The sequence below is a fragment of the Bombina bombina genome, chromosome 6, assembly GCF_027579735.1.
Source record: "Bombina bombina isolate aBomBom1 chromosome 6, aBomBom1.pri, whole genome shotgun sequence".
Classification (NCBI taxonomy): domain Eukaryota; kingdom Metazoa; phylum Chordata; class Amphibia; order Anura; family Bombinatoridae; genus Bombina; species Bombina bombina.
In genome coordinates, this window is record NC_069504.1 from 275,343,996 (window position 1) to 275,356,008 (window position 12,013).

The 12,013-nt window shown below is 43.2% G+C and overlaps 1 protein-coding gene across 1 annotated transcript in view; it reads left to right on the forward strand.

The window, feature by feature from the left end:
- Positions 1-12,013, forward strand: part of HELB (DNA helicase B) — a 518,950-nt gene that overhangs the window by 236,329 nt on the left and 270,608 nt on the right. The window contains exons 10-12 of the mRNA XM_053719225.1: positions 2,077-2,201; positions 2,271-2,314; positions 9,878-10,023. Coding sequence (XP_053575200.1) covers positions 2,077-2,201; positions 2,271-2,314; positions 9,878-10,023 — 315 coding nt within the window. The remainder of the gene's footprint in view (positions 1-2,076; positions 2,202-2,270; positions 2,315-9,877; positions 10,024-12,013) is intronic.

Consider the following 12,013-nt stretch of genomic DNA (forward strand, 5'->3'; position numbering starts at 1 on the left):
CCCTTGGGACAAGGTTAAGATTCCTAAGAGTCTATCCTTCCTTCGAGAAGGATTGGAAAAAGGATTATCTGCAAGTTCCTTGATGGGACAGATTTCTGCCTTGTCTGTGTTACTTCACAAAAAGCTGGCAGCTGTGCCAGATGTTCTAGCCTTGGTTCAGGCTCTGGTTAGAATCAAGCCTGTTTACAAAATTTTGACTCCTCCTTGGAGTCTCAACCTAGTTCTTTCAGTTCTTCAGGGGGTTCCGTTTGAACCCTTACATTCCGTTGATATTAAGTTATTATCTTGGAAAGTTTTGTTTTTGGTTGCAATTTCTTCTGCTAGAAGAGTTTCAGAATTATCTGCTCTGCAGTGTTCTTCTCCTTATCTGGTGTTCCATGCAGATAAGGTGGTTTTGCGTACTAAACCTGGTTTTCTTCCAAAAGTTGTTTCTAACAAAAACATTAACCAGGAGATAGTTGTGCCTTCTTTGTGTCCTAATCCAGTTTCAAAGAAGGAACGTTTGTTGCACAACTTGGATGTAGTTCGTGCTCTCAAATTTTACTTAGCAGCTACTAAGGATTTCAGACAAACTTTGTCTTTGTTTGTTGTTTATTCTGGTAAACGGAGAGGTCAAAAAGCAACTTCTACCTCTCTCTCCTTCTGGATTAAAAGCATTATCCGATTGGCTTATGAGACTGCCGGACGGCAGCCTCCTGAAAGAATCACAGCTCACTCCACTAGGGCTGTGGCTTCCACATGGGCCTTCAAGAACGAGGCTTCTGTTGATCAGATATGTAAGGCAGCGACTTGGTCTTCACTGCACACTTTTTCTAAATTTTACAAATTTGATACTTTTGCTTCTTCTGAGGCTATTTTTGGGAGAAAGGTTTTGCAAGCCGTGGTGCCTTCCATTTAGGTGACCTGATTTGCTCCCTCCCTTCATCCGTGTCCTAAAGCTTTGGTATTGGTTCCCACAAGTAAGGATGACGCCGTGGACCGGACACACCTATGTTGGAGAAAACAGAATTTATGTTTACCTGATAAATTACTTTCTCCAACGGTGTGTCCGGTCCACGGCCCGCCCTGGTTTTTTTAATCAGGTCTGATAATTTATTTTCTTTAACTACAGTCACCACGGTAACATATGGTTTCTCCTATGCAAATATTCCTCCTTAACGTCGGTCGAATGACTGGGGTAGGCGGAGCCTAGGAGGGATCATGTGACCAGCTTTGCTGGGCTCTTTGCCATTTCCTGTTGGGGAAGAGAATATCCCACAAGTAAGGATGACGCCGTGGACCGGACACACCGTTGGAGAAAGTAATTTATCAGGTAAACATAAATTCTGTTTTTTCTCTTTACAATAAAGCTGAACATTTGATCAAATATGAACCATTTAAACTTGGTTCACCTCCCAATAATTTAATGTGTTTCAGTGATCTATCTATATATTTCTAATAATATATACCTAAATCTGTATTTTCTGTAACTGGAAAAAAATCTGTATTATTATTATCCTGCAAATGAAACCTTTATGTAGAAAACCATGATTTAAATTGATTTAAAATCAATTCTTTCTGTTAGTGATTTAAATTGTGATTTAAATCAAATCCACCCTGGTGAGTAGTAGCAGTGCACTGCAGTTGTACTCAGTTTAATGTCCTTTTAAGCAATGTTTGGAAGCCAGTGCATGTGCACTAGCTTCCAGCACACCTGGGCCTAATTTAGTAGTTCAGTGCCAGCCATGAATCCAAGTAAACAAAATCAGATGTCAGGCTGAGGACCAAGAGAAGTGTAGCTCTTTAATTTGTTTCTTAATGGGACACTAAGTCAAAACCATGCAGTTTTAAGAAACTTTCCAATTTACTTTCATTATCAAATTGTTCACAGTGTATACATGAGTATGATTGGCTGATGACTGTCACCTGATACAGGGGACCAGCAAATTGAAGTAAAATTAAAATTAGTCAGAAAAAAAATCTACTGCTTATTTAGCATTCAAAGTGCTACTGCATTGTCTTTTTAGTAAGAATGTGCCAATTATGCAATTGTACTGTATTTAGTGGGGGATTTTAACACTTTTTTTCTACTCCTAGAATTTCTCAACAAAACTTTCCGCAATTTGATGCAGTAATAAATATCTCTTCTGACTCTGATATTGAAATGCCCGGTGATGATAAGAAATTTATTCTTGTTTCTCTACCAGATGAAAGTGAACATGGTGAGTTTTTTTAAACTATTGAACAAAATAGATGTGATAATTTGGGTCAGTATGTTTTGTTTTGAGCAGTAATTCAGAACAAAAATGTATTTGGTGTGCCATGTCCCACAGATGTAGGTTTCATGCAGATTTAGGGACATTGAATCATAAGATTTGTGTGAGATGGGTGGGTGAATTATTTATAACTGTGCCATAAATAATGATCATAGTTCTCTGATTGTGGAAATATATATTTTTCCTTTGAGTGCAAATCACAAAAGGCTTTTCATTATCAAACACAATAATTTTCAAATATATATATATAATTTCGTTCCATAAGTCAGGGAGACTTCATTCCTTACTGTTGGGAAATACAACACCTGGCCACCAGGAGGAAGCAAAGACACCCCAGCCAAAGGCTTAAATATCCCTCCCACTTCCCCTTTTCTCCCAGTATTTTTTTGCCTTTTGTCACTAGAGGAGGTGGCAGAGAAGTGACAGAAGATTCTGATATTCCTGTAATGGGAATTTTCCCCTCAAGAGAGGACTGGAGTTTGAAGTAATCATATAAACTTTTCAGTGAGAGTATTGATGAAAGTTAGAGCCTGGAGATGCAAGGAAAGTTTCTCTTGCAAGGTGTATCCAGTCCACGGATTCATCCTTACTTGTGGGATATTCTCATTCCCTACAGGAAGTGGCAAAGAGAGCACACAGCAAAGCTGTCTATATAGCTCCCCCTCTGGCTCCGCCCCCCAATCATTCTCTTTGCCGCTCTAACAAGTAGCATCTCCACGGGAGGGTAAAGTGAATGTGGTGTTAGATTTGTAGTTTTTATATCTTCAATCAAAAGTTTGTTATTTTTAAATAGTACCGGTTTGTGCTATTTACTCTCTGGCAGAAATATGATGAAGAATTCTGCTGAGAGGAAAATGATTTTAGCATGTTGTAACTAAAATCCATTGCTGTTCCCACACAGGACTGAGGAGTACCAGAAAACTTCAGTTGGGGGGAACAGTTTGCAGGCTTAACTGCTTTGAAGTATGTTTCAGTCATCTTTTTTTCTAGTCAAGACAAGATAATGCTAGAAGACTGACAAGATTCCCCATGTGGGAAGGGTAAGCCATGTTCTGAAACTTAGTATAGAACTAGAGCCTTTTTTAAGTGGGCTCAATAGACTGGTTATCACTTTAGCAGGGCAATCGATTATTTTGTTTAGAAAAATACTCTTTATTGACACTTTTAAGCACTTTTGATGTGTTTATTTGGGTTTTATTCCACATGGCATTATTTTTAGTCACCTAAATTGGGTTCTGAAGGCCCCACAGCTCCGGAGTGGGAGGGGCCTAATTTCGCGCCTCAGTTGCGCAGTTATTCTGACAAGATTTCCCTGCATGCTGCTTCGCATGGGTCCAGAGACTGCTTGAGGACTTCAGGAGGCTTGATTTTCTCAAATTCAATCCTTAAGGGAAGGTAGGGCCACAGCAGGCTGCTGTGGCAAGGTGCTGTAGTTTATTAACCGGTTGTTTGCTTTAGGCGGCTCCGGTTTGGGCATTAAATGGTTAATCAGGCTGAAACTTGCTGTGCAATCATATCGAATGATTAGGCACATACTGTAAAAATTTCTAGAGATTTGGTTCATTTTTCACCGTTTTGTAAAATTGTGTGCGCTTTTATTATCTTAAAGGCACAGTACCATTTATTGCAAATTGTATTTTTTATTACATAAAGTGTTTTTCCAAGTCTGCTTGTGTATAATACCAATCTGTTAAACATGTCTGACACTAAGGAAAAGCCTTGCTCTATGTGTTTAGAAGCCATGGTGGAACCCCCACTCAAAATGTGTCCCAAGAGCACTAATGTGTCTATACACTTTAAAGATCATATTGTGTCACTTAAAAATATAGCCCTAGATGATTCTTTGACTGAAGGTAATGAGGATAGTCCGCCTTCCTCTCCCCATGTGTCATCACCAGTTACGCCCGCTCAAGCGATACCTAGTACCTCTAGTGCATTAGCACCTATTACATTGCAACAACTGGCGGCAGTCATGGATAATTCCCTTGCGGCCTTTCTATCCAAATTGCCAGTTTTCCCTAAAAAGCGCGATAGCTCTGTTGTGAGAACAGATGAGGAGCAGTCGGAAGCTTTGGGAGGCTTATCTAATGTACCGTCACAACACTCTGAAGTAGGGGCGAGGGATGTTATGTCTGAGGGAGAAATTTCTGACTCAGGAAAAGTACTAAGGGAGGTCTTATCAACTCTGGATGATTGTGACCCTATGGTGGTCCCAGAGAAATTGTGTAAAATGGACAAATATTTATAAGTCTCTGTATACACTGATGCTTTTCCGATCCGTAAGAGGGTGGCGGATATTGTTGCTAGGGAGTGGGAAAGGCCAGGTGTACCTTTTGTTCCCCCACCTATCTTTAAGAAAATGTTTCCCATAACTGATCCTAGGCGGGACGCGTGGCAGACGGTCCCTAAGGTAGAGGGGGCAGTTTCAACACTAGCCAAGCGCACAACCATACCAATTGAAGACAGTTGTGCTTTCAAAGATCCTATGGATAAAAAATTAGAAGGTTTACTAAAGAAAATATTTGTTCAACAAGGTTTCCTTCTCCAACCTATTGCCCGCATTATTCATGTAACTACTGCAGCGGCTTTCTGGTTTGAGGCGCTGGAGGAGTCGCTCCAGACGGAGACCTCATATGACGAAATTATGGATAGAATTAAGGCTCTAAAGCTGGCTAATTCTTTTATCACAGATGCCGCTTTACAATTAGCTAAGTTAGCGGCGAAAAATTCTGTTTTTGCCATCATGGCGCGCAGAGTGCTTTGGCTTAAATCATGGTCGGCCGACATGTCGTCTAAAACAAAATTACTGAATATTCCTTTCAAGGGAAAGACCCTTTTCGGGCCCGAGTTGAAAGAGATTATTTCGGATATCACTGGGGAAAGGGCCATGCCCTCCTGCAAGATAGGCCTTTTAAGGCTAAAAACAAGGCTAATTTTCGTTCCTTTCGCAACTTCAGGAGCGGTCCTGCTTCAACCTCTGCTACCGCAAAGCAAGAGGGTAACACTTCACAGCCCAAGGCAACCTGGAAGCCTTTGCAGGGCTGGAACAAGGGTAAATAGGCCAAGAAGCCTGCAGCTGCTACTAAGACAGCATGAAGGGGTAGCCCCCGATCCGGAACCGGATCTGGTAGGGGGCAGACTCTCTCTCTTTGCTCAGGCTTGGGCAAGAGATGTTCCCGATCCCTGGGCATTAGAGATAGTTGCTCAGGGATATCTTCTAGAATTCAAGGACTCTCCTCCAAGGGGAAGGTTCCACATTTCTCGTCTGTCTACAGACCAGACAAAGAAAGAGGCGTTCTTACGCTGAGTAGAAGATCTACTCAAGATGGGAGTAATATATCCAGTTCCAATTACAGAACAAGGACTGGGTTTTTACTCAAACCTGTTTGTGGTTCCCAAAAAGGAAGGAACTTTCAGACCAATCCTGGATCTAAAAATTCTAAACAAATTCCTCAGAGTTCCATCTTTCAAGATGGAGACCATTCGGACAATCTTACCGATGATCCAGGAAGGTCAATATATGACTACCGTGGATCTAAAGGATGCGTACCTTCATATTCCTATCCACAAAGATCACCATCAGTTCCTAAGGTTCGCTTTTATGGACAAGCATTACCAGTTTGTGGCCCTTCCCTTCGGGTTGGCCACCGCTCTCACAAAGGTGCTAGGGTCCCTTCTAGCGGTACTAAGACCGCGGGGCATTGCAGTAGCACCCTATCTGGACGACATCTTAATACAGGCGTCGTCTTTTCCCAGAGCCAAGGCTCATACGGATATTGTTCTGGCCTTTCTAAGGTCTCACGGGTGGAAGTTGAACACCGAAAAAAGTTCTCTGTCCCCGCTCACAAGGGTTCCCTTCCTGGGAACATTAATAGACTCGGTAGAAATGAAAATATTTCTGACGGAGGTCAGAAGGTTAAAGCTTCTAAGTACTTGCTGAGATCTTCATTCCATTCCTCGGCCATCTGTAGCTCAGTGCATGGAGGTAATCGGATTAATGGTAGCAGCAATGGACGTAGTCCCTTTTGCTCGAATTCATCTCAGGCCACTGCAATTGTGCATGCTCAAACAGTGGAATGGAGATTATGCAGATTTGTCTCCTCGAAAACCAGAGATTCTCTTCTCTGGTGGTTGTCTCAGGATCACCTGTCGCAGGGAATGTGCTTCCGCAGACCGGAGTGGATCATTGTAACGACCAACGCCAGTCTGTTAGGCTGGGGCGCGGTCTGGGGCTCCCTGAAAGCTCAGGGCCTATGGTCTCGGGAAGAGTCTCTTCTCCCGATAAACATTTTGGAACTGAGAGCGATATTCAACACGCTCCAGGCATGGCCTCAGCTAGCGGCGGCCAAGTTCATCAGATTTCAGTCGGACAACATCACGACTGTAGCATACATAAATCATCAGGGAGGAACCAAGAGTTCCTAGCGATGAAGGAAGTAACCAAGATAATCAGGTGGGCGGAGGATCACTCTTGCCATCTATCTGCAATTCACATCCCAGGAGTAGACAACTGGGAAGCGAATTTCCTAAGTCGTCAGACTTTTCACCCGGGGGAGTGGGAACTCCACCCGGAGGTATTTGCTCAGCTGACTCAGCTATGGGGCATTCCAGAGTTGGATCTGATGGCGTCCCGTCAGAACACCAAACTTCCTCTTTACGGTTCCAGGTCCAGGGACCCCAAGGCGGCATTGATAGATTCTCTAGTAGCGCCTTGGCATATGTCTTTCCACCGTTTCCCCTTCTCCCTCGGCTGGTAGCCAAAATCAAACAGGAGAAGGCCTCGGTAATTCTGATAGCGCCTGCGTGGCCACGCAGGACTTTGTATGCAGACCTAGTGGACATGTCATCTGTCCCACCATGGACACTGCCAATGAGGCAGGATCTTCTAATACAGGGTCCACTCAAGCATCCAAATCTAGTTTCTCTGCAGCTGACTGCTTGGAGATTGAACGCTTAATTCTATCCAAGCGTGGGTTCTCTGAATCAGTCATAGATACTCTGATCCAAGCTAGAAAACCTGTCACCAGGAAAATTTACCATAAGATATGGCTTAAATATCTTTGTTGGTGGGAATCCAAGGGTTACTCATGGAGTAAGATTAGGATTCCAAGGATATTGTCTTTTCTCCAAGAAGGATTGGAGAAAGGTTTATCAGCTAGTTCCTTAAAGGGGCAGATATCCGCTCTGTGTATCCTTTTACACAAGCGTCTGGCAGAAGTACCAGATGTTCAAGCGTTTGCACAGGCGTTAGTCAGAATCAAGCCTGTCTTTAAACCTGTGGCTCCTCCATGGAGTCTAAATTTAGTTCTTTCAGTTCTTCAAGGGGTTCCGTTTGAACCTTTACATTCCATAGATATTAAGTTATTATCTTGGAAAGTTTTGTTTTTGGTAGCTATATCTTCTGCTCAAAGAGTTTCAGAATTGTCTGCTTTGCAGTGTAATTCACCCTATCTGGTGTTCCATGCAGATAAGGTAGTTTTGCGTACCAAACCTGGTTTTCTTCCTAAAGTTGTTTCTAATAAGAACATTAACCAGGAAATCATTGTTCCTTCTCTGTGTCCTAATCCAGCTTCTAAGAAGGAACGGCTTTTACACAATCTTGATGTGGTTCATGCTTTGAAATTCTATTTACAAGCAACTAAGGATTTCATACAAAAATCATCTTTGTTTGTTGTCTATTCTGGTAAGAGGAGAGGTCAAAAAGCGACGGCTACCTCTCTTTCCTTCTGGTTGAAAAGCATCATCCGATTGGCTTATGAGACTGCTGGGCAGCAGCCTCCTGAACGAATTATAGCTCATTCCACCAGAGCTGTGGCTTCCACTTGGGCCTTCAAGAATGAGGCTTCTGTTGAACAGATTTGTAAGGCAGCGACTTGGTCTTCACTGCATACTTTTGCCAAATTTTACAAATTCGATACTTTTGCTTCTTCGGAGGGTATTTTTGGGAGAAAGGTTTTGCAAGCAGTGGTGCCTTCCGTTTAGGTTACCTGTCTTGTTCCCTCCCTTCATCCGTGTCCTAAAGCTTTGGTATTGGTATCCCACAAGTAAGGATGAATCCGTGGACTGGATACACCTTGCAAGAGAAAACAGAATTTATGCTTACCTGATAAATTACTTTCTCTTGCGGTGTATCCAGTCCACGGCCCGCCCTGGCAATTAAGTCAGGTTAAAATTTCTTGTTTAAACTACAGTCACCACTGCACCCTATGGTTTCTCCTTTTTCTCCTAACCGTCGGTCGAATGACTGGGGGGCGGAGCCAGAGGGGGAGCTATATGGACAGCTTTGCTGTGTGCTCTCTTTGCCACTTCCTGTAGGGAATGTGAATATCCCACAAGTAAGGATGAATCCGTGGACTGGATACACCGCAAGAGAAAGTAATTTATCAGGTAAGCATAAATTCTGTTTTTTCTGCGAAACCATCCAGGCTGTTAGCTAACAACCCCTGAGCAATCAGTGTTGACGAGTTTCACTGCTTGCTTTTAATCACTCATGTCCCTGTACGAGCATCGCTACATGGCTGTCACACTTGAGAGGCTGTAGCTGTTCCACAGCATGGATCCTAGAGGGTAAGTCCACTTTATTGTTATAGAAGGGACTCCAGTATAGGGTCACAGTGTGACTCCTCTATACCTCAATATGATCAAGGGTTAATATCTCCTTTAGGGAGATTATTGGAACAGTTATGGGGATTTTTATGTTCTGCATCAGGTTTGGGCTCATAAGACTGTGTTCTTTTGGCTTGGGAACAGACAGGTTTCACTTTCAATCATTTTTGATGTTGAGCAGCTCATATTAGCTTAACACTCTTTTGCATAGCAGGGGAAGTCTTGTCTTGCGCACCATGTGACCGGGTGCGGCCTCTTTCACTTCCTTGTGATCTTGCTGCATACAGCACTCCTGAGGAGAGCGTTTCATTGATAATTTGTCTGGGTCTAGGAGGTGGTGAGTGCCCCAGCCATTGGATTTGTAAAGGTGCCTGTTTATATTAAAAACACTTGTTTTTTGTAACATTTTTTATTCCATCTGTGGAATTACATACCAAAGCTATTGAGGACTCTGATAGTAGATTAGAGGGTTCCACTCCTCTATGGTGAATAATAATACCTGTTTATATTGTGAGGAGGCTGTGGTTTGCCCGCCTGCTCAATTTTGTTCCAATTGCCTAAGCACTGTTTTAAAGTCTTAAGAAGGGAGCCACGTCTGCCAATACCCATAGCGTAATTAGTCCCTCTCAACCTCTCGGGATTCTATGACCCGAGAGATTTCTGCCCTGTCTAATCAAACTGCTTCACATGCAGTTCCCCGCGGCACAGCTAATTCTCCATATGGAGGGGACCTTTTTTTCTGCGGACTTTACCACGCAGCTACAATCGGCGGTCTGTCTGAGTGCCCTTCCTATCTATGGGAAACGTAAGAGAAAGATCAAACATAAATCTCCCGACTTAGTCATCTAAATTCCTATCGGATCTAGCCTGTATGTCTCAGCTCTCTGAGGATGAGTTAACCTCTGTAACCTCAGAGGGTGAACTTTCTGAGTCAGAGTCGTCTGTTAATAAGTCTCCTCTGGCGGAGGAACCCTCCTTTACATTCAAAATTGAACATTTGCATTTTTTTACTTAAGGAGGTCCTGTCTAGGCTAGAGCTTCCAGAGGTTAAGCTACCTGAGGAACCCAAGATCCCTAAGTTAGACAGGGTCTACGAAGACGGGAAGGTCCCACAGACTTTTCCTGTACCAGTTCGTATGGCGAACATTATTAGTAATGTATGGTAAAGAATTGCAACTTCCTTTTCTCCCTCTGCAACTTTTTAGAAATTGTTCCAGGTCCCTGACTTTCAAATAGAATTGTGGGGTTCCATACCTAAGGTGGATTGCGCAATTTTGACGCTAGCTAAGCGTACTACTATCCCCCTTGACGATAGTTCGTCCTTTAGAGAGCCTATGGACAAGACATTGGAAAATTTCCTGAGGAGCATGTTCCAACACACAGGATTTTTATCCCAACCTGCAGTAGCCGCTTTGGCAGGAGCAGCTACCTACTGGTGCAACTCTTTGTCTGAACTTATTGAGGTGGAATCTCCCCTCGAGGATATTCAGGAAAAAATTAAGGCATTAAGAATTGCTATCTCCTTCATCTGTGATGTGAATATGCAAATTATTCGCCTGAATGCAAAGGCTTCAGGTTTTGCGGTTCTAGCCTGCAGGGGTCTCTGGTTGATGTCTTGGTTTGCGGATATGACTTCTAAATCCGTGCTTCTTTCTCTCCTCTTTAAGGGGAAGATCTTATTCGGACCTGGTCTGGACTCCATCATTTCCACGGTTAGGTCGTTTCTCAGGGATACCAGATAGGATTCAAGTCCCTTCCGCCCAATGGCAGATTCCTTCTTTCCAGACTGTCGACTCTACAGGACCAGAGAAGAGGACTGCCTTTTTAGGTTTCGTACGGGACCTAGTCTCTTTCGGAGTAATTGTCCCAGTACCTGCATCAGAAAGAGATCTGGGGTTCTATTCAAACCTCTTTGTGGTTCCCAAGAAGGAAGGAACTTTTTGTCCAATTCTGGACTTGAAGTGCCTAAACAAATTTCTAAGCATCCCATCCTTCAAGATGGAGACAATAATATCAATCCTTCCTCTGGTTCAGGAAGGACAGTTTATGACTACCATAGACCTGAAAGATGCATACCTTTCATCGTGAAAAACCCAGAGGTTTTTCACGATGATAACTCTCAGGTGGGGGGTTCCAGAGTTGGATCTGATGACGTCTCGTTTAAACGCCAGTCTTCCAAAGTGTGGTTCTAGATCAAGTGATCCACAAGCCACTCTGGGTACCTGTTCCCCCCTGTTTGCCCTCCTTTCTCGAGTGCTTGCTCGTATCTAACAAGAGAGGGGGCGTCTGTGATTGTAATGGCTCTTGCCTGGACCTCGCAGGATCTGGTTTGCAGATCTGGTGAGGATGTCATCTCTTCCACCTTGGAGGTTTCCTCTGAGAAAGGACATTCTACTTCAGGGTCCTTTCCTCCATGCAGACCGGGATTCTCTGAAGCTCTGAGTGCTTGGAGATTGAACGCCTAGTTTTGTCTAGACGTCGTTTTTCTGAGGCAGTCATTGTTACCATGCTTCAGTCTCGTAAACCTCTTACTCGCAAGATTTACCATAAGGTATGGCGTAAATACCTTTATTGATGCAAATCTAAAGGTTTCTCCTGGAGCCTGTGAGGATTCCCTGTATTTTATTCTTTCTTCAGGATGGTCTGGAGAAAGGGTTGTCAGTCAGTACTCTGAAGGGTCAGATATCTGCACTGTCTATTCTTTTGCACTAACGTCTGGCTGATTGCCAGATGTTCAAGCTTTTATTCAGGCCCTGGTCAGAATCTCTACTGTGTTTAATCCTGTTGCTCCTTTTTGGAGTCTTAACCTTGTCCTTAAAGTTTTACAGCAGGCTCCATTTGAGCCGATGCATTCTATTGATATTAAATTGTTATCTTGGAAGGTTTTGTTTCTTCTTGCTATTTCTTCTGCTCGCAGAGTGTCTGAGCTTTCGGCTCTGCAGTGTGATTCCCCGTTCCTTATTTTTCATGCAGATAAGGTGGTCCTTCGATCTCAGTTGGGTTTTCTCCCTAAGATTGTGCCAGATCGAATCATTAATCAGGAAATTGTTGTTCCTTCTTTTTGTCCTTTTCCTTCTCAGAAAGAACGTCTGTTGCTTAACCTGTATGTTGTGAGTGCTCTAAATTTTTATTTTTTGCCATAGGAAAGAAAA